Source organism: Bison bison, unplaced genomic scaffold (assembly GCF_000754665.1).
Source record: "Bison bison bison isolate TAMUID 2011002044 unplaced genomic scaffold, Bison_UMD1.0 scf7180017864209, whole genome shotgun sequence".
Lineage (NCBI taxonomy): Eukaryota > Metazoa > Chordata > Mammalia > Artiodactyla > Bovidae > Bison > Bison bison.
The window spans coordinates 1,700,597-1,724,408 of record NW_011494781.1 but is presented as its reverse complement, the minus strand read 5'-3'; the positions used below and the strand labels follow the sequence as shown (position 1 = coordinate 1,724,408).

Sequence of the window (23,812 nt, the reverse complement as noted above, 5' to 3'; positions counted from 1 at the left end):
TCCTTTACTTCCTTTGGCCTTCAGAACCAAAGTTCTCTTGGTTCCAGGATAGCTACTCATACACCCATTTTCCCAGCTGAAGGAACTAACAGTCAAAGAAACTTAAATGACAGACAATGTGGAAAAACCCAACTATCTTAACAGAGTTTGCCTCAGTAAGCTTCATCACCCCCACCTCAGTCAGCCAGGACCCCTCCACACTGGGCATGCCACAGATGCACCATGTCACGTCAACTCCATGACAGTCTCAACCGCGAGAGCCTCCAAAATAATGACCCACTAAGAAATTAAAAATGCTATCAATAAAACCACAGCATGTGACCATTTCAAAGACGATAAATGTGAAAATTAAATGTGGGCTGTAGAACCAACAAAATACAGCATAAGAGAAAACAAAATGGGGCAAAGGGACATTGATAGGAAACTTCTGCATATACAAATACACCTCTTTTTAACTCTAAGTATATCACTGATTTCATGCATTTTCCTTCCCTCCCCCAGCAAAAAAAGGTTTATATCAGAATTCAAAAGACCCAATTCCAGCTATCACTCACTTGATGAACTTTAAAAGTGGCCAGAGTTTGTAGACTGGTGAAAGTTTATACAAATATGTTTCACAGGGACCCGATAAAGCTGGAAATGGGAAGCCCTTTCAAGCAGCCATGGTTTGGAGGTTCTGGGCACGGCAGGGCCTGGGCACCTACAGACCTGTTTGGAGTCCGGCGTCCGCAGGTTCAGGCTGGCGGTGGAAATGGTCAGGGAAATGCTCATGCCTGCAAACTGGAGGTTGCTCTTGCCCAAGATGCTAGACAACATTTTGCTCGGAGGCTGTGAAATGAAGAAGCATTATTTTAGCTTTCCATTCTAGGGAGGCCACACTGTCAGGGCCCCCACGCTGTTCTATCCGCCACACCTCCAACCTCCACCATCCCCTCTCATCAGGCCCATGAAGGCAATGTCACAGAAATGAGCTGGGAGGGTGAGATCTGACCCTAACACATCAATTCTAGAGTATGCAGTATGCAAACTAAAACACCTAACATGCACACACTGAGATGAGGACCCTGCAGGAAGGTCAGAGGTGTCAGTACACCAGGCAGCTCGTCTGGGATGCAGTCTCATGGGGGTCACTCATAAGCCTCAGAAAAGCATCACGGGCCACAAGTTTTGCAGCCTCAGAAACTGGTTTCATCCCACCAGGAAACTACTCAGGACTAGACTAAATGGGCCAGCTCATGGGGCTGATGAACAATCAAATGGTCCAGTTAAAACTGTTGGGTCTGGGGCCAGCACAAGGACGGACAGACCCAGTTCTGCTCCAACTGGTGCATTAAACAGTCCTCCAGAATTGTCCTTGGCACAGGGACCAACTGCCCCACCATCCTTCCTTTTCAGATTAGAACATGCCCTCTTCTAAGATGCCAATGCATACTAGTTCTTAACCAGGCAGGCACTATTTTTGAATCCCCTGCCAGAGCTATTTAAAAACAGAGATGCCTGAGGCCCACCCAGGAGATTCTGATTAAGTATACCAGAGTGGAGCCTCAAAATAGAAATTGCTTCCCCCACTTTTGTCAAGAGGATCGTGAGGGAACCCTGAGAACTGCTGGTCAAGTACCATGTGACTATAAAAGCATTCCTGTTTGCAAAATTTTGGAGCCTGCCTGGTCCTCTATGTCTGCCCTGGGCTGATTGAAACACAGGCTAGCGCATCAAGTTGAGCCTTCATCCAAAATATCTGCCTGAAATCCAGTTACTCTGTGGGTTCACAAATGTCTGCAAGCTATGAAAACAGAGCTGACCCACAGCCTTGGAAGCAGCGGAGGCAATGACACAACCTGCCCCAGAACCTCACCCTTGGGACAGACTCGAGGACAGGGATGCACGAACTCCCCACCATTCAGTCCAGGCTTAGAAAAGTCCAGATGGTGGGTATTTAATTACATATATACTAGACACTTAAGGAAGGAGTTTTTCTATGTTTTCTCTTAACCAAGTTTTGTTTTTTTTTTTTTTCCCTTTCTGGTCCAACCACCTTCAGGATGAAAAGGTCAAGGAATTAAAAGTGCAACCCCTGAAGCCAGGCGGCCTGAGCTTGAGAAGCTCCACCACCTTCTCACACTGTAAGTTCCCATCCCTGTACCTCAGTTTCTATCATCTGTAAAATGGAGATAGCCAGTGGTATTCTAGAGCTGGTTTGTTCTAGCTAAAGAAAGCCAATTATTAATTTTTTAGGAGTTTTATGAGCTGGTGACAAAGAGTTGGACATGACTGAGTGACTGAACAACAACATGAGCTGGTCATTAAAAGGAGCTGCTACCTAAAATTAATTTATGTAGACTTACAATTAAATCAATTACATTTGTAAAACAAGCAATAAATACTCAAAACTCATCACTTCTTAATTGTTGCTACATTATGTATTAGCTATGCTGTTCAGGTTGGTGACTCAGTGGTAAAGCATCCACCTACCAGTACAGGAGATGCAGAAGACTCGGGTTCGATCCCTGAGTCAGAAAGATCCCCTAGAGAAGGAAATGGCACCCCACTGCAGTATCCTTGCCTGGAAAATTCCACGGACAGAGGAGCCTGGCAGGCTACAGGGCATGGGGTCACAAAGAGTCGGACGTGACCAAGAGACTTGAGTATGCATGCCCGTGCTCTTCAGGTTACTTATGTCCATAACATGTGGCAGGGATGTTGTGTAACAGTGACCTAAAACATACTTATTCCTAACTCCCCTTTAGGGATATCAGGTTAGAGCTTGAAATTGGCCATAGTGGAGCATTTACACCATGGAAACTGGCAAACAAGACCAATTTAGTGCTTCTCAGTCTCCATCTCCAGCTTCAAGAGCCTGTTGCTCAACTTTTACCAGTACATCCCTGAGGGCATCAACGACAAAGAGTTGCTCTAATGAAATTAATTAATGTACAGAAAAGCTGAGAAGAGCATCTGGCCCTGGTTTACAGGGCTTTAAGTGTAGACCTGGGGTGTTGACTTTGGCAACCCTATCAGTTAGCCTTGAGAGCTAACTGTCCTCATCGACCATATGGCAAAGAGGGAAACTAAGCTCTTTTTGTTTTTAAAAGTGACAAAAGTCATTGTCACTGTAAGTTACCCTCTTTAAACCAACAGATGACTCTTGGCTCCCCACTGCTCAGCCAAAAAAAAAAAGTGACAACAGCCAAGCCACGGGGAAAGAGAAACTGAACAAGGCATGTGATTAAAGATGCTGTGTGGTGACAGAAGTGGGGAAAAGCGAAGGAGACACAGGCAGACATAGAGCTGGGAGGACGGTACCTTTCTCTTCCTGAAGGCTCCCTTGGATCCAGGGACAGCTTCACAAACCCGGCTGATGGCTTCCCTAAGAGGACAGGAAGAGAGATCCATTTTATCACATCCATCAGGATTACATAACCCAGATTGTCTACATGTACAAAAAACAAAATAAAAAATCTACAAGCAGTGTATCTTAGAACGTCTGACTGCCAGTATCATAGTTCTATCTGTTGCAATGACCATTTCCTAAGGCTGTGAGATGTATCAATGCCACACTTGCTTTTTTCTTTTTCAACATTTGGTTAAGATTCCATTTTAGAAAATCAGTGCCATGAAGCGCTGAAGTGTACTTTTCTGGATGTTCTCTCCATTGCTGTGGTCATGGCACAAGGCCCAATCCTAATCAAGCACTGCTATTGATCAAGATCCTTCTGAAGTGAGTCAGAATGTAATTAAAAGAAATTCAGTCCTCTGAGTGTTATTCCTAGCTTCTGCAGTTACTAAATATCATAAAATCAAGAGAGTTTTGAAAGAGGAGAGGAACTCCGGGGGTATACAAATGAGCCAGAAATGAGGCTCTGTGCAGGCATTTCTAGAGTAGCTACAATGTGCTGGGCACAGTCTTGAGGAAGGAGACAAGGAATGTAGGTACCAAGGGGGACTGACAGGAGGACCAGCTGCAGAGCATCTGACCCACAGGCCTGTCCAGGGCAGGAGGCATGAAGCAGTGCATGCATGCTCAGTCATGTCCAATTCTTTGCATCCCTGTGGACTGTAGCCTGCCACATTCCTCTGTCCATAGGATTTTCCAGGCAGGAATACTAGAGTGGATTGCCATGCCCTCCTCCAGGGGATCTTCCTGATCCGGGGATCGAATGTGCGTCTCCTGTATTGCAGACAGATTCTTTACCACTGAGCCACCCCGGGCACCCACAGGAGCAGTGGGTGGGTACAAAAGTAAGACCAGGTGGAGGCTGCTATAGTCCAGATGCTGGAAGCTGGGCAGAACGTGGCTCTGGTGGGTGCTTGAATGCATGTGTAGCACAGTTTTGTGACTCAGCCTCAGTGAGACATGATAAGTGATATGCCAAGTGAGGCCTCAAAGTCAGGAGCCCCGAAAAGAGCTGGGTTAACTTCTAACTCCCACATGGAAAAGGACAAAATAGTAAAAGAACATTAAAAAAAATAATAAATAGGAATTGGAGACACATTGAATAATAAAGAAGATAATGGGTCCTCGGTAACATTTCAAAACTTTTTCAGCTGAATACTTCTTGCAATTATTTCTATCATCTAAACATTATTACTGTCACAATAGAATGCTTTTAAGAGAAATATGACCTTGTCAAATTAAGCAAGAGACTATTAAGATAAGCTTTACATTTGCCATTCAACTCATTGTAGAGAAAAGAGAAAGAAATACTATTCTAAAAGTTCAGATGCCATAAAAACTGTAGACAATGAATCATCATGACACAGAAAAAGTTTATTTGAAAGAAACAAATTTTTTTATGTTTATCCTTAGTCATTTATTTTAAAATACTATTATTCTAAAAGTGGTTCTCTCAAAATGATCATCCAAAGTATTTTCTAAAGGTAAACGCCTTATTGAATAGAGTCGAGTCATTTCTCTAGAGAAGCATGCATTTTTTAAAAAGTTACTATATTGTATCTGTTTAATTTTTTAAAAGTTTGATGCCTGTCTGCACTGTGTGTGTTATATTAAATGATATATTTAGCTGAGCAAAGCAGTTCAGTCTCTGATAGTCCCAGCAGGCTAGAAAGACATTATTTGGTGAAAAATTTCCAGTTAGTCATTTTTTAAATACCCCTAGTAAGCATCAGATTTCTTTTCCCTTCCACCAATATGCAAGAGGAAAAAAACTGGTCTTGGATGACAGGCTTCAAGAAAGAAATGTCAAATGTCTACTTTAGTATGTAGCTTTTACACATCATCAAATGTCCCACGGAGTCAAGCCACGAAGCTTGGGCAACAGGCCTGGCTACCTATGCACCACTTAGGGAGCTGGGAAAGACCAGTGAGCATTAAGAATGGGATTGCAGTGAAAATGTTGCAAATAATAAACATGGTCTATCAAACAAATCCCATTATCTCTATCCCTCCCATAGACAGATAAGCAGCCATCTCAGGGCATGTTCAGAGACTCAATCTTTTGGCCTTAAACTTTGCAAATGTAAGACCTTCTAGAAATGTCTCAGAGCTCAGGGACTCAGGGAAGTCCTAGGGATCCCCCTTGTGAGCCAGTCTTTAGAATCCCCAAGGAGGTTTGCAAACCAAGCTACTTTTCAGAAAAATGCTCTCCTTTCATCATTGGCAGAAACTTGTTTCTAATGACCGTATTCCTCATGAGTGTGAATTCTCATTTCAATCAGGTTGATGGTATTCATTTCTGTTTGAAATAGAAATGTGACATAACTATTAATAAGCACAATAGTTAGATGACTGAAATTAGCTTGAACTTCAAAGTCTAATTTAACTGTAACAATTTTTATTGTCCCTCCTTACTCCCTAGCAGAGTGCCTCTTGGTGATGAGTATTATTTCAACTGGTTCATTTAGCAATCATTATTTAGCCTTTGTATAAGTCCATTGAATCCTAGTTCGAGCCTCCAGTTGTGCTTTTGCCCTGTTTTTAATCATGGAAATTGCATCCTAACATTCTGTCCAGTGAGATCCCATTTTGGTAAGTCAACCATGACCTTGGAGTTCAGTTAATATGAAAATGGAATGTTTGGCACCTCCAGAGTCATCTGAGAGTACAATTACTGGCTTCAATAGCCAGCCCTATATGCTAATCTTTACTTTCTCATGATTTCACCATCGTCCCTTTTTCAGTCTAAAATTCTTATCGTTAGAGCCAGTACCCTTGAGATTTAATAGCTTTTTCATTGGAATACAGTACTAGATCCTTTGAAATCATGCAGCATCACCTTATTCCCTACTCACAATCTCATTGCTGCCTACCTTATCTCCCCAAACACACACACACACACACACACACATATTTTATAGACTAAAACAATAAAAAGAAGAAAAACAGGACATCTGGGTTATTTCTACACTTATCACTCATATTCTAGTGGGTTGGGTGTGCAACAAACACACACATATAATCACAAATTGCAATCAACTTCATGAAGAAACAAAAAGTAGAGGTATGTAGAATGTGTAGATAAGTAGAACTTGCCACCCTCAAATATGCCTCTCTGGTCTAAGGATCATTTTGAGCTGAAGGCAATTGAGAAGAAGCAGATATAAGAAAAGCACCCTGCACTTCCCCTATTTGCCTAAAATTAGGACATGAATTTTCAAAGGCATTTCTTTCTCCTCTGTACCTGGAAGGACAACTGGAGACAATGCTGTGTGTGTGGGTTAGTTGCTCAGTCATGTCTTACTCTTTGTGACCCAATGGACTGTAGCTGATGGCCTGACCATGGAATTCTCCAGGCAAGAATATTGGAGTGGGTTGCGATTTCCTCTTCCCGGGATCTTCCTGACTCAGGGATCGAACCTGGGTCTCCTGCATTGCAGGCAGATTCTACACCCTCTGAGCCACCAGGGAAGCCGGAGACAATGCTAGACCTTGATCAACTAAGAAATGCACCAGCGGAATCTGCATAGCAAACCTTGTTCCTAACTATTATCTTCCATTAGTTTCCTCATGCATTTTATCTTCCCACAATTTGTCACCCCTAGAAACTCAGTCTTTTTCCTTGTGCCTTGTCAATTCTGTACAGATGTATCCTTCAATTAAGATATAAGCCCAAGTTCTAACCACTTCTTTGTGTTACTCATTGCTGAGTTTCACTGTGTGTATATGCACTGCATGCTTTAATCAACAGTTCATCTTTCTCTCATTACTCTGTCTTCTGTTAATCTTTATTTTAGGGTCCCAGGCAAAGAACATAGGAGGGTAGGGCACAAAAGTTTTTTCCTCCCCTACAGAATAAATGTCGTAATGTATATCAGTTGAGGGGAAAAGTTACCCAGTGAGGTCATTTAAGTGCCTGGGTAACCATCTAGGAAAAAGTAAGTTGAGTTCCTATCTTATATTTATACAAGTATGCAAATAGATCCTAGATGGATCACAAATTTAATTTGTTTGTGATGAAACCATAAGAGTACTAAAAGAAAACTTGGAAGACTTAAAAAATCTCTTAAAATGATACAGAAGCCAGAAAAGAAAATATTGACACAATATCATAAAACTTCATGCACAAGAAAAAATGGCAACATTTCACAATCAAAGAGATAACTGTCCTAATATAAGTCAATAAAGAAAACATCAAAAACCCAATGGAAAATGGGTAAAAGATATGAACAAAGAGTTCACACAGGAAATAAATGGCTCTTGAAAATATGACAAGATTCTCAGCTTTACCATAGTAAGAATACAAATTAAAGCTTATACTAAAAATCAACTTTCACAGCCAAAGATTTAAGCTTGATAAGACTTTGTAGGTAAAGTACCTACATCAGTGAGAATGTGTAAGTTGGTATAGCCTCTATGGGAGCAGACTGGTCATATCCCTGACAGAATGAAAGACGCTTAGACCCTTTCATCCAGCAGTTCTACCTTCAGAAATGCATCCTCTAAATACACTCAGAAACAAGATAAAAGACTTACATACAGCACCACTGATTGCAGCAAAGTCTTTAACATGCAGATGGGAAACAATGTCTATCATGGGACCAGTTCAACAACTTACGGTACCTCCATTAAATGAACTATCAATAGCATTGTTGATGGTGCCCTCTCCACTCTCACCTCCCTTTTCCCCCTCAGCTTTCTCCAAGTCACTCTTGTTCACACTAACTGTCCCTGCAAAGTCGCCAACACCCTCCCTGGCACCAAATTGACCCATGATCTCCTGTCCTCACTTCCTTGACATACTTACTTTTCTTGACTTCTTGCTTCCACACTCTTCTGACAAGCTCCACCCTCCTGAGTGTTTCTGGTCAATTTCTCACCTTCTCCATGACTCTATCTCTAAATTGTAGAGAGCCCCAGGGATCTATTCAGCCCAACTCCTCTCTGTCCTCTGTATAACCTGGAGAAGTAGATGGTGCAATCTGAGAACAAATTTACTGCCCAAACATCTTCTGTCTAAATCCACTCAGGGAGCCAGCTCCTCCCTGGCTCTGGATGAAGCCCTTGGGCACACCCTACATCTGGTCAACTCACTTCTGGACAAGAAAATGTCCTCAATCACTTACAAATGACTTCATTTTCCTATTTTCAGTGATTTAAAATGTTTAGTACCAGTGTAATAGTTAAAGCCTGGAACATCATTTAAAGTTAGAGCTCTTCTCCTCTGTTAGCAGTGTCTGGAGCCCAAAACCTCCTGGTGGCCAAGGAAGGAGGTGTCTTCCATCCTCTGGACACAGCTGGGATAGAGGTCTGGGGATGCATACAAAGAAGTCAGGGAGCACTGAGGGACACTGCCAGCCCTGGGTCTGGGCCCTCAGGCCAGGACTGAGGTTTGCAGCAGACTCCTCTAATAGGCACTCTCATTGCTTCTTATGCAGAATACATCACGAGAAATGCTGGACTGGATGAAGCACAAGCTGGGATCAAGATTGCCAGGAGAAATATCAATAATTTCAGATATGCAGATGACACCACCCCTATGGCAGAAAGTGAAGAAGAACTAAAGAGCCTCTTGATGAAAGTGAAAGGGGAGAGTGAAAAAGTTGGCTTAAAACTCAACATTCAGAAAACTAAGATCATGGCATCTGGTCCATCACTTCATGGTAAATAGAAGAGGAAACAGTGGAAACAGTGACAGACTTTATTTTTGGGGGCTCCAAAATCACTGCAGATGGTGACTGCAGCCATGAAATTAAAAGACACTTTCCCCTTGGAAAAAAAGCTATGACCAACTTAGACAGCATATTAAAAAGCAGAGACATTACCTTGCCAACAAAGGTCCGTCTAGTCAAAGCTATGGTTTTTCCAGTGGTCATGTATGGATGTGAAAGTTGAACCATAAAGCAGGCTGAGCACCAAAGAATTAGTGCTTTTGAAATGTGGTGTTGGAGAAGACTCTTGAGAGTCCCTTGGACTGCAAGGAGATCCAACCAGTCCATCCTAAAGGAAATCAGTCCTGAATATTCATTGGAAGGACTGATGGTGAAGCTAAAACTCCAATACTTTGGTCACCTGATGCGAAGAACGGACTCATTGGAAAAGACCCTGATGCTGGGAAAGATTGAAGGAGGGAGGAGAAGGGGATGGCAGAGGATGAGATGGTTGGATGGCATCACCGACTCAATGGACATGAGTTTGAGTAAACTCAGAGAGGGTGATGGACAGGGAGGCCTGACATGCTGCAGTCCCTGGGGTCACAAAGAGTTGGACATGACTGAGGGTCTGAACTTGCTTCTTTGACAGCTCCTTCCCCCTCTCCCAAGAATAGTTGGGTGCCTGTGCTATGAAATAGATAACGTCCATCCTTCATCTACCCACACACCTGCCCCTCCTAGCATCACACCCATGGAGTAGCTCTAGCCTGTTGCTGCTGACACAACCTCATTCTTTAGCTAAATGCTTTCTAGCATGGATTCAGTGGGCTCATGACCCATTAGGGTGCCTCCTGTGCACAGCACCTTCTATCAGCTACAGGTAGTTTCTCTCCAAACACATTTCCTCCTGCTTAAGGTCTCAATGTTGCAATTCTGTTGATCCACTAGGCTGCCCGAGCTCCCGGTGACACATGCCAAAGTCTGTGTCATTTTCTCAAAGCCCATCACTGTGTCTGAAGCAAGAGGAAACCATCTGGCCCCTCCCACATTAGCAGGGTAGAGACCACAAGACACAAGACTCTAGCCAGAGAAATCCTCTCCATAATTCCCAACATCATTCATTATGCCTTCCGGGTGAGTATTGGGAAAACAACAGCAAAGTAGGTTCCACACCCATCTGTGGTGATCCCACACCTTAGCCCTCCAGGAGTGCTGGAGCCATGCCCTGCCTGGACCTCTGCTAAACAAAGGCAGAGTCCAATTTTACTCTGTGGTTACCTCTGCCTATTTCTGTCCTAAGGTGTCTTATTATCTCTAGCTCCAAATGCCTCATTTGTCTTCATCCCCAGCTTCAGTCTTTCCCAGGATGTTGGTACCAGGATTTTATAGACAATTACCACATCCAGTTGCTATCTCCAGCTCATTGTCTAAAGTTTTCTCAGACTTGTTTTCAAACAAAGCCTTGATTGTCCCTACCAAAAGCATTCCTTCCCTGGTCTTCCCATGGTAGAAAACAGGACCATGGTCCAGAGAGCTACCCCCACCCCACACCCAGGAGCTGTCCTTGACCCTCCCATGTCACTCCCACACCAAATCCATCAGAGCTCTGACCACCGTGGAGAAGCAAGACAGTCTACGCTCTCAAGAAACCTACAGAGCAGAGGAGGAGACCAGCGACTCACGGAATACTCTAGAGAAAGCAGTAGCCAGAGCGCGTGCACTGTCAACTAGCAGAAGGCAATTCTGTCTTTGAGAGAAGCAAAAAGGCAGGTACATTTTGTCCACAGAGAGGCCTCCGTGCTAAAGGAGCTGGAGGCCAGGGGTGGTAGAAGATCTCAGGAGAAAATACAGACTGGAAATGGGATCAGAGAAGCATGACATGATGGAAGTATAAGGAGCAGCCTCAGGGAGCAATGGATGGTCTGGAAACAGCAGACTGGGTCAGATTTGCAGAGGGCTGGGAGAAAGAAACAGATGGGTTTAAAATTCAGACCCAGATCCAAGAAGTATTCAGAGGTGCTCTGAGGAGTGACAAACAGAGGCCTTTTAAATAGGGCTGATATTGGCCATTATCAAAAAACCTACAAACAATAAATGCTGGAGAGGGTGTGGAGAAACGGGAACCCTCTTGCACTTTTGGTGGGAATGTAAATTGATACAGCCACTATGGAGAACAGTATGGAGAGCTACCATATGACCCAGAAATCCCACTACGGGGCATATAACCAGAGAAACCATAATTTAGAAAGATACATGCACCCCAATGTTCATTGCAGCACTATTTACAACAGCAGGTACTTGGGAGCAACCTAAGAGTCCATCAGCAGAGAAATGGAATAAGAAACTGTAGTACATATACAATGGAGTATTACTCCACCTAAAACAGGAATGAAATTGGGTCATTTGTAGAAACACGGATGGACCTTGAGACTGTTGTACAGAGTGGGATAAGCCAGAAAGAGAAAAACAAACATTGTGTATTAACAAGTATATGTGGAATCTAGAAAAATGGCATGATGATCTTATTTGAAAAACAGAAATAAAGACACAGACGTAAAGAACAAACATATGGACACTAAAGCAGGAAGGAAAGGGTGGGATAAATTGGGAGATTGGAACTTCCATACATATACTATTGATACTATGTATAAAATAGATAGGAGAAGGCAATGGCACCCCACTCCAGTACTCTTGCCTGGAAAATCCCATGGATGGAGGAGCCTGGTAGGCTGCAGTCCATGGGGTCACTGAGGGTCGTACACGACTGAGCGACTTCACTTTCACTTTTCACTTTCATGCATTGGAGAAGGAAATGGCAACCCACTCCAGTGTTCTTGCCTGAAGAATCCCAGGGACAGGGAAGCCTGGTGGGCTGCCATCTATGGGGTCGCACAGAGTCAGACACGACTGAACTGACTTAGCATAGTATAGCATAAAATAGATAACTAATGAGAACCTATTGTACAGCTTAGGTAACTCTACTCAGTGCTCTGTGGTGACCTAAATGGGAAGAAAATCCAAAAAAGAGGGGATATATGTATATGTAGAGCTGATTCGTGGCGAAGGCAATGGCACCCCACTCCACTGTTCTTGCCTGGAGAATCCCAGAGCCTAGTGGGCTGCTGTCTATGGGGTCACACAGAGTCGGACACGACTGAAGCGACTTAGCAGCAGCAGCAGCAGATTCATTTTCCTGTACAATAGAAACTAACTCAACATTAAAGAAATAGGGTTGATATGATAGAAATAAAATTGAATGGACATTACCTAGCAGCAGTATGCCAGACAGAGAGGACTGAGAAACAGCAGGCAGGGAGACCAGCCCAGACTTCTGTGGTGAAAATGACAAGAAAAAGAGGCGCATTTGGAGAAGAAAGCTCAACAGGCCTGCCTGATAGTGGTGAGTAGAGCTAAGAGTGGGGCCATAGACAGCTCACTCTCACTATTAGGATGGCCTCTATCTTCCCCCAAAGACGCTCGAAAGTGGCCCATTATCTCCATCGTGAAGCCATGAGACAGGCAGGCAAGGTATGAGAGCCAACACCCAGCAAGGATGGGGCCAGGAGGCTGCCAGTCAGGGTCAGAGGGGACATGGATGCTCAACATGCCAGGAGGAGGACTTAGAGCAGATGGCTTCTTCCCAGCTTCATCCATGCAGATGGATGGAAATTTCCCAACACCTACAATCTAAAGCATCATACAGGATTAAATACAATTTTAGGCATCAAAAATACCTCAAATTTAATTTGTCAAAAGGAATTTCACCATAACAAGTCAAAACCACTTAAGTTTTCCAACAATAGGTATGTTGCAAGCAGAAACAGAGCCATGGATTTTGAAATCTCTGTACCACTTGAAGAATCAGTAAGATACCAAAGCAAGTTCCCAACTGTCACAATTTTACTGTCAACTCTGCCATTGTTATCCCAACATTCCCAATGTTTGTGATTTGCCCCACACACACGTACACAGTAGGTGTCAATAAATACTGGTTGCTGATTACTAAACAGATACAAAAACTAGTATCCTATACTTTCTCATTTAAAATAAAAGCCCAACAGAAAAGTAGAAAAGACATTCCTTAAGCACCTTGATATCTCCAAAATGAAACATAAACCCTTGAGATTGCTAAAAATGTCTGAACCAAAGAGAAAGCTCCCTGAGACAATATTAAACCTAATATTCCTAATGGTTTAAATAACTAATGTCTGCTCAAGATGTGTGGTGGTCTGTGGTGGTCACAGACATCTCTGGCTGAGAGTTCAAACCCTTGCCTTATTTATTCTTATGAGTACTTCCACTGCATTTTCTTTTCCCCTTTAACATTCTCATTGGTGGGTTAGAAAAAGTGCTCCCAATTCAACTGTTTCAAGATGCTGATAAGCCAATCAAAGAGAAAGGTATACCTCATAATTGCTCTTTTTGGACAGGCACAAGTTTATAAAAAGCCAAATTCTCAGGTAATCAGGATGAGTCCACGACCCACACTGTGCTACAGGCAAGGCAGTCCCACTTCCCTCTGAATGCCAGCCACCAAGAGATTAAATGGGGCTGCCCAAAGAAGCGTGGAATCCACAGACCTTGGAAACCCTGCCTATATCTATCTTTAATGCCAGCTTTTAAGAGAGATTCATCTTCTGAGATCAAATACCACAGGCTCTAAAGAACCCAACGCCACTGAAACCTACTTCCTTATAGCACAGCAGAAATATAGAAGAAGCAAGCAAACCTGACCTCAAAATCTCTGACCCTTTGGATACACATACCAAAAGCAAACCAGTCAATTCTAAAGGAAATCAACCCTGCATATTCAATTGGAAGTACTATTGCCAAAGTTGAAACTCTAGTACTTTGGCCACCTGACATGAACAGCTAACTCATCAGAGAAAACCCTGATGCTGGGAAAGATTGAAGGCAAAAGGAGAAGAGGGTGACAGAGGATGAGATGGTTGGAAGGCATCACTGATTCAGTGGACATGAACTTGGGCAAACTCGGGGAGAGAGTGAAGGACAGGGAGGCCTGGTGTGCTGCAATCCACAGGGTCACAAAGAATCAGACACGACTGAGCAACTGAACAGCCACCAAAAGCAAAAGGGGACCTGACATTTTCCAGGCTCTGTTCTACATGCTTTCAAGGTATGTGTGCGTGCTCAGTCACTTCAGTCATGTCTGACTCTTTGCAACCCTATGGACCATAGCCTGCCAGGCTCCTCTGTCCATGGGGATTCTCCAGGCAAGAATACTGGAGTGGGATGCCGTTTCCTTCTCCAGGGGATCTTCCTGACCCAAGGACCGAATCCACGTCTCTTTCAAGGTATGGCATCATTTAATCCTCACACATCCTTGGCAGATAGGACCACTGATTCTGGTTTTATAGTTGAGGAGATGAAGACACAGAGTAGTTAAGCAAAGTGTCTGAGATCACACAGCCAGCAAGCTTTTGAGCCTGCTTGGAGTCCTGGGACTGAACCCTCAGCTCCAAGACCAGATCACATCCACAGAGATGGTGCATATTTTGAATCTGTCTCTCTCTGGACCTCGGGAGAGCCCACCCACATGTTCCTCAGCAAGGTCACCAGCAACTGACTCAGAATCTTAGCATCCTCACCACCTCAGAACTACATAAGACCTTGGAAGTCCTCAACACCATTTCTAACCCACTGGGGACCTTGAGTGGTGGGAAAGATGAGGGCTGTGAGTAAAAAAAACAGGTGCCATAATATCCAAAACCTATGGAATGGATAAATAAACCATATTTGAGTAAAACTGTGCCGGAAGTGAAAAAGAGCAAACTACAGATCCACACAGAACATGAATGAGTGTAAACAAAGTTATACGCATGAGGGAGGTCAGACAAAAGACAGTAAGTGCTACCTGATTCCACATATATAAAAATTCCAGGAAATGCACACCAATCTATATGTGATGGTGCTCTGTGTGTGACTGGGAGACCACAGGAGGAACGAGCCTGTTCCCATACTCCCTGGGAGAAGCCTGAGTCCAAGATTCCCAACCACGTCTGGTCAAGTCAGGACAGGTTTTCATCATCAAGCCTCTCTGTGGCTCTAGTCTTGGCTGCACTGCCTAAACCTGGAACAGACACCTGCTCTTCCTTCACTCCATCCTCTGCGTTCACTTTCCTTTGTAAAATGGCAGCTACAGCATTGTGGGTGTCCCTTTGGCCAGACAGCTCAGACACTAGGCTGGGCTGGCTCCCGTGCTGTGCTCTGTACTGCACTGCAGACCCAGAAGCCATTGCCCAATGAGATCTTCCCCTTTAGGATCCTGTGGGTGGATGGATGCAGTTCTCAGAGGCAGCAGCTAAAAATAGGTTTAGCCAACAGGAGGATCTCCAATGCAGCCCTATTTAACAGTCCTGAGCCTCGCACAGACATGTCCTCTGTCATTATTTTCTGTATATCATGACATTTTGACATCTTAAAGAAACTTTCTAGCTGGGGACAGACCACTCCTCTGGGATTAGCTGATTCTTTAGAGCAGAAAAGGGCCCAGTGGAGCACCAGTGACATGCCAATGAACAAATTCAGAGCCAGGCCTCCTCTCTCAGGCCCCTGCACCCCAGAGGCAGCATTCCTCTGCCTCTCTCATCACCGGACTGGGTGCCAGGCGACTGCTATAGCTCAGAACCCACAGGAGTTATTCAAGCTAGCTAGGCTGGACTGCACACACCGCCCTGTCTTGCCTTTCCCATGGAAACCCCAGCAGATACTCTGGCCTAAACCTCTTCCCTCCTGGCCTCTGCCTCCTGCTCCCTCCTGTGCCTCCTGACATCAGGGCGGGGGGAGCTCATGCCAGCCTCACAGAAACTCAGGCGCTGTCTCAGTCTGAACACCTCCTCTTCTCTTCTCTTGTGGGGGCCACCACAGTGAGCTCCCCCTTTCAGAGCAGCCACTGGAGGTCGAAGGAGGAGTGAGGAGGAGCCCTGGGGAGCCCAGGGGTCAGAGAAGGGGAGGGGAGGGAGAGGCAAGCAACTCCCCACGCTCCCGTCTCTTTCGAGGACCTACTTCATTGGTCCCCAAACATCCTTTCTGTCACCATTTTATTAATAATAGAACAGCAACAGATTCTTATATAAACAAACTCCAGAAGATGAGCAGCATGGAATATAGGAAGCCAAAGTACAAATTCCTAGAAATAAAGACCACATAGACACAATGGGTTGTTTTTCTCAAAAAGATGTTTAATATCAGGCAAGAACTACAAGGCGGTCAATCAAAAGGGTGATTACAGCGCCCTGTGGGTAAGGAGGCGGAGACCCCAGAGAGGTGGGGAAGTGCAGGATTAGGGGAGTGGGCAGGGCAGGAGCCTCACTGTGGAGAACAGAGAATTCAGAGCTCAGGATACAGCACCTGGCTAGACCCAAGGTGGCCAGGGCGCTCCAAGGGTGTGAAGGTCCCCCTCCGCAAGTCCTCAGAAAGTGCCTTTCAGACAGACAGTACATCTGGAAAGCAAGAGAGAAAATCTGGTTTGATTCTTCCTCATGTACAAATGGTGTTAATCTCACCCCTTCCTATGGGAGGTACCCATCATGTGGGTGTTTATTTAAACAAGCGACATTTCCCTTCTCTGATCATTCAACAAACTCTGTGCATCACAGGCTGTTCCATTTGGAGAGAGTTCCCTTCTTAGCCCTCTTGTCTGACTTTCTGTCTGTATTTGGCTGTTTCTATGTAGTGTGAAAACAAGTCCCTCTGATTGATTTTGCAGAAAAGAAAGGAAGAGGGAAGGAGATGGGGCTTGAGGGAAACATTAGAAAACAATAAATAAACTTTCAAAAAAATATGCTTGAGCAGCTGCCTGTGTGTGGAGGTAATTCTCAATTTAAGGGGCAGAGCGAGAGTGGACTGGGGGCCTGGGACCCAGAGGGTAGATCTTCAGGCTCCCTGCAAACAAAGACTCTAAGCTGTAGGAGGGGGCCTCACACGAACACACACACACACACATACACATATATGCTCATTCCATGGGAGCCAGCACCCCAAGAGTAAGGAAATTGGCCTCTGCTATGTGCCTTCACACCCCTCATCTCCCTGAGTTACCACCCCTGAGATGTATCCAGCATCTTTCCCCTTTGGGAAAAATGAACTAAGATAAAATGAATTCCCTGGGAGCTCAGCTGGTAAAGAATCCACCTGCAAAGCAGGAGACCCCAGTTCAATTCCTGGGTCTGGAAGACCCACTGGGGAAGGGATAGGCTACCCACTCCAGTTTTCTTGGGCTTCCCTGTGGCTCAGACGGTAAAGAATCTGAATGCTATTTGGGAGACCTGGGTTCGATCCCGAGGTTGGGAAGGTCCCCTGGAGAAGGGAATAGCTACCCACTCCAGTATTCCTGCCTGGAGAATTCCATGGACAGAGGAGCCTGGCAGGCCACAGTCCATGGGGTCTCAAAGAGTCAGACACGACTGAATGACTTTCATTTTCACTTTCAAAATGAATTCAGTTCAGAGAAGGTACTTAATTCTTCCCAGAATCACATTATATTAAAAGAGTCAAAATCTGAATTAGATCCTTGGGGCTCCACAGCCCTGAGCCTCCTTAGAGGTGATGGTGGGGAAGCCCTGGCCACCTTAATTCACCTGATGCACTCAGTAACCCAGGGACTGCCTGCCATCAGCCACTGTGAGCAAGGAAACAGGCACCTCCATGGTCACACAGGAAGACGGGACCCCCGGCTCTGGTGTGAGATCCTGCCCCATCGCCACAGCCCACAATGACCAGAGGCAACACCACTGGGTATGTAGCACTGCTAGGTGAGGCTGAGCATGGCCCCAGAGTTCCAAGCTTTCATCTCTTGCAAGGATGCTCAGCATTCCAGAGTTGAGCTCTGCACTTCAAAAGCTACTCAAGCACACCATTGGGTCCACACACAATCCCAGGAACCCACACAATGGGTGGGCACTCAGCATTGATGAGCCAGGTCAGGTAAGAAGAGAACCTTTAGACCCAGCATCTCACTTAGATCACAAGAGGCAGGGGGGCAGACATTCAAACTCCTGTTCATTTCACTCTCCTCTTGGGGTGTGGGGAGACCAAGCAGATCATGTGAGACCACAAGGCCAGCACTGGCACTAGGGTAGGCCTGGACCAGCCCTTCCCACTTGAGGGTCGAGCGTGTGCAGAGTAGCCAGACCCAGTGGGCATTGGGGACAGAAACAAAGAAGAGCCACCTGCGTGGGATCTATTCAGAGCTGATACAAGAAGTGAGACCAAACGCGTGGAGTGTGGAGGAGGAAGGGCCACATCCAACCTCACACTGTGTGACATGACAAAGGCCTCAGAGAAAGGAAAGACCACGGGCCTTCAAGTGCAGGGTCAGAGCAGGGAAGTCCTTTGCTACTGGGCACAGGCTGACCCTCTAGGGGTTTTGGTGGGCTCTCTGTTGAGAAGGGTGCCAAATGCCATGCAGGAAAGGGGAGGACAAGCAAAGATGTAGAAATAGAGAGAAGGGAGGGTGGGCCCTAGTGGACCAGGAGGAGCCTGGAAGGCAGCTACAGAGCCCAGAGGGCTGGTCTGGAGTGGGACCTTGGACAGGAAACAAAGAAACAGGCAAGCTACCCACAAGGGTGGTGTTGTGAACATCATGGGAGAAATTATGTTGTTGAAGAGATGTAAAGGAAAAATTACTGGGAAGAAAGATGAAAGTCTGGTAATGTAGAGACAAACAAGAAAGACTCTTCGTTCTGATAGCAGTGAGCATATAGAAAGGGGAATGGTGGGGTGAAGGGTGGGGAGCCCTACACATATGGATGACAAGACACAGGGTGGAGTGTAACACGTGGGGCAGCACCTGTATGAAGACAAACATAAAACGTCATCACAGGACATAACGAGGTCTGAATGAATGTCCCCAGATACAAAGACATCATAGACATGCAACTTCTCCCCAATACAATAAATTAATTTGATTATAATTGTAATCCTAATGAGATCTTTTTGTACTCAACAGTATGATGTTAGAATGCACAAGAAAGTTCAAAACTTGAGAAGAAAAGGCTTTAAACAACAAGAAAGACTAATGAGGAGCAATGCCTCCTACAAGATCAGGAACATGGCTATACCACCACCAAGATCAAGAACTGTAGGTTATTGGTACACAGAAGACAAATCTGTAAGTAGACTAATATAGGACACAGAAACAGAGCCAAGGGTATAGGGAATTTAGTAGATGAAAAAGTGGAATTTGGGCTTTCCTGGTGGCTCAGTGGTAAAGAATCCGCCTGCCAGTGCAGGAGATGTGGGTTTAATCCCTGGGTCAGGAAGATCCCCTGAAGAAGGGAATGGCAACCCACTCCAGTAATTTTGCCTGGAGAATCCCATGGACAGAGGAACTTGGCGGGCTACTGTCCATGGTGTCGCAAAGAGTTGGACACAGTTCAATTCAATTCAGTTCATCAGTCATGTCCGACTCTTCACGACCCCATGGACCACAGCATGCCAGGCCTCCCTGTCCATCACCAGCTCCCAGAGTTTACTCAAACTCATCTCATCAAGTCGGTGATGCCATCCAACCATCGCATCATCTGTCATCCCCTTCTCTTCCCACCCTCAATCTTTCCCAGCATCAGGGTCTTTTCAAATGAGTCAGCCCTTCGCATCAGGTGGCCAAAGTATTGGAGTTTCAGCTTCAACATCAGTCCTTCCAATGAACACTCAGGACTGATCTCCTTTAGGATGGACTGGTTGGATTTCCTTGCAGTCCAAGGGACTCTCAAGAGTCTTCTGCAACACCACAGTTCAAAAGAGTTGACCACAACTAAGCGACTAAGCACATACACACAAGGTGGAATTCAACTCAGCTTGAGATGCTGTTTGGGCACTTGTACCTTATGAGAGGTGAACTAAAAAATCCAGATGCAAAAAATAAAGTAAAATATTAATAATCATTAGTGTGATCTTACAGTGAGGGAAACATTGTGTTGCAAACTACAATTGTGTGTGCAAAAAGCTCCCCCAAATTGACAAGAAAATGAAAAAGAACCCAACAGAAAAATAGGCAGGTGATGTAAAAGTGATTCATTAAAAAGGAAAGGAAACCAGCTGGCAAATATGTGTGAGAAGGTGCCACCTTTCTGGTGCACAAAAACCTTAAAGGAAAACAAAAGCAACATTGTTTTGACCATAAAACTGGTAAAATTAACATTAAGACTCAGTGCTCAAATGTATAAAAAAAAAATGAGTGGGGGCTGTATTTATAAATTGCTCAAAATGGTGTGAACTTGAGAAGCGACCCTGCAGCAGCCCCATGTCAAGGAATCCTATGAAAACCTGAGCTTCAGCACCAAGGACAGAGTTCCCTGTGACCTTACAGGGTGGCTTTGTCCAGAAAACAACAGATATGGGAGGAGCTGACTAAATTGGCCCATAGCCATAATGACTTGCAGCCATTAAAAAATGAAGGAGTCAGACCCAAATCTACTGATTTGTTCATGAAGAAGGCAAATTGTGGAAATCAGTGTAGTATCAATTTATTTTTAACAAAAAGAGTGGGGAGTTACTATGCGTGTGTGTATGTGTGCTATATATATGTGGTGTGTGATGTGTGGTGCATGCGTGTGTGTGTATGTGTGCTATATATGTGTGGTGTGTGATGTGTGGTGCATGCATGTATGTGTGTGTGTGTGTGTTATATATGTGGTGTGTGATGTGTGGTGCATGCGTGTGTGTGTGTGTGTGTGCTATATATATGTGGTGTGTGATGTGTGGTGCGTGCATGTGTGTGCAGTGTGTGAGTGCAAAAAAGAAAATGTGATTACCTGTTACCTCACCTCAAGTAGCTATGACTGGAGCAGAGAAACTTTACCTTTTCTTTCTGTACTTCTATCCTTTTTAACTCATTATAATAAGCACCTACTGTATTAATGAAATTTTTAAAGAAAAACATGTTTAATAGAACAAGAAATCAGTCTATGTGGTCACATACATCAGTAATTCCTCTTTTTTATTGCTAAATGGTATTTATAGCAGGTACATACCAGAATTTGTTTATTTATTTACTGGCTGATCAATGGGGTTGGGCTGTTTCTAGCTTGGGTCTATTATGAATTATAATCCTGTGAACATCCACCTGCTGTGCATATATGTTTTGCTGGCTTATCTGGTAAGTTTATATCAATTTCATTTAAAAAACTGTCCAAGAACTTCCTTAGTAGTTCATGGCCAGGATTTCACACTCCCAATGCAGGGGGCCTCTGGTCAGGTTTGATCCCTGGTCAGGAAATTAGATCCCACATGCTGCAACTACAGATCTTGAGTGCTGCAACTAAGACCTGGTACAGCCAAATAAATAAAATAAATACATTTAAATAACTTTTTAGAAAAGAAACTGTTCAGCTACTTTCCAAAGTGTTGTGCCATTTTGCATCCTTAACAGCAATGACACAATCACGTTGCTGGGGCCCTCAAAGCATTGTGGGGAATGGAGGAAGGCAGACACAGAAAACCTCATTCGGCATGATTTCGTTCACGTGAAATTCTAGAAAAGGCAACATTAAAGGACCAGAAAGTACTATAGTTGCGTGGGGCAGACTTGGGGATGGCTATCAACTACAAAAAGCATAGGGAATTTGGAAGAGGGGACAAAAATCTTCTGCAATTAAATGACTGTATACAACTGCCATCACTCCTCAAACTGTACACTTACAATAGGTGGATTCTATCTGTGTAAGTCAGACCTCAATGAACCAAGGGGAACATTTATAACAACAAAAATTTCTAATGAAATAAGAAACATGGCCTACACTTGGTGCACACTAAGGTGCATATCCAAGAGAAATGCATGCGTACATTCCCTGGAAGAGATGCACGAAGCCATGCATAGCAGCCTGTGGCATCACAGTCCCTGGGTACCATTCATCAGTAGAAACAACAGACAGCAAGAATGAACGTCGAAGAGGAAACAGGAAACGATGAGAGAAAGGAAAAAGACTGGCACAAGGACAGGGTATATGCTTCCATTTATAAGAAGTTCAAGAACAGGGTCGGGGTTTACTGGCTTGGGAAGCCACAGAGGGAGTTCTGGGGTCTGGGAACGTTCTAAGTCTTGATCTGGGTGTCAGCTGTTCAGTGTATGCGTGTGTAAAATTCCAGTGAGTTATACGCTGAATATTTGGACACTCTACAGGAGGTATGTTATATTAATATCTCAATGAATTCATTGTTAAACACCAACAAAAATGAAAATTCAAACAACAAAACCAGTCAGCAGGACTGGAATGTATTCTGCTACATTAGGACCCACTGTCATTAGGACCCACTGTAGCTTTTGAAGCCAGAGAAAAAAGTGATGAAAATTTTGGAACAGGGATGTGATCTTTTTAAAGGAGAAATTGGAGGAGGAAGTGTTGCTGGGCAAATATTTAGGGGTCAAATGTGAAAGTGAGTCTCTGTGGTTAAAGAATCCTGGGGAGAGCTGAGGTGGGATGAAAGGAAAGTGAGAATATAAGAGGTGTTTTCAAGCAGAGCACACACAGGCTGAAGACACTGACTCTGAGTCTGGTGACAGGGTAATGTTATTATCAAGGTAGGAAGATTGAAAAAGTAATAATATCCACAACTAATACTTATGGAGTGTTTGTTCAGTGACTGGCCCTGTTCTATTTATTTTGAGCATATGAATATTTTAATATTATGATTCCCATTCTACAGGTGAGAACCTAAGACCAGAGAGGTTAAATGGCCCATCTGAGGTCACACAACTGGGAGGCGGTGGTGGGGAATGGATCTGGTTTGCATCATAAGCCCTGGATGTGGGAAGAAATTTGACAAGTTCAGACTGGGGCACCTGGCATTCAGAGTCACAGTGAACATCCATTACCTATGAAGGGATCAAAGGTGAACTCACATGCGAAAGGACTTTGAGATAAAAAAGCAAAACACTGTAAATAATAATTTCTGTTAAAGCCACAGTGATGTTATCGTATGGCGGAGGCCAACACAATATTGTAAAGCAATTGTCCTCCAATAAAAAAAGAAATAGAGAAGCCACAATGAGATGTCAAGTCATACCTATCAAGATGACTATGATTAAAATAAAAATTTTAAGTAAACTGAAAATAGTAAGTGTTGGCAAAGATGTGGAGAAACTGGAACACTTGTTCATTGCTGGTAGGAAAGTAAAATGGTGCTGCTGTGGGAAGTGGCATGAAAGTTCCTCAAAAAATTAAGCACAGACTGACCATGAAAGCTGTGAAAATGTTAGTCGCTCAATCATGTCTGATTCTTTGCGACCCCATGGACTCTAGCCCATCAGGGTCCTCTGTCCATGGGATTTTCCAAGCAAGAATGCTGGAGTGGGCTGCCATTTCCTTCTCCAGGGGATGCTCTGGGTCTCCTGCATTGCAGGAAGACTCTTTACCATCTGAGCCACCGAGAACACCTAAAACTGACCATATGATACAACAATTCCATTTTTGGGTGTATATCCAAAAAATTATATATATATACATACACACACACACACACACACACATATATATATACACACACACACACACACATATATATCAGATCAGTTCAGTTCAGTCGCTCAGTCGTGTCCGACTCTTTACGACCCCATGAATCGCAGCACGCCAGGCCTCCCTGTCCATCACCAACTCCCGGAGTTCACTCAGACTCACGTCCATTGAGTCAGTGATGCCATCCAGCCATCTCATCCTCTGTCGTCCCCTTCTCCTCCTGCCCCCAATCCCTCCCAGCATCAGGGTCTTTTCCAATGAATCAACTCTTCGCATGAGGTGGCCAA

At 44.3% G+C, this 23,812-nt stretch overlaps 1 protein-coding gene across 1 annotated transcript in view; it reads right to left on the bottom strand.

Moving 5' to 3' along the window:
- Window positions 1-23,812, bottom strand: part of SHC3 (SHC (Src homology 2 domain containing) transforming protein 3) — a 183,825-nt gene that overhangs the window by 74,048 nt on the left and 85,965 nt on the right. Inside the window, exons 3-4 of the mRNA XM_010844831.1 lie at window positions 3,304-3,367; window positions 709-828 (exon numbers count right to left, since the gene is read on the bottom strand). Of these exons, the coding sequence (XP_010843133.1) occupies window positions 709-828; window positions 3,304-3,367 (184 nt within the window). The remainder of the gene's footprint in view (window positions 1-708; window positions 829-3,303; window positions 3,368-23,812) is intronic.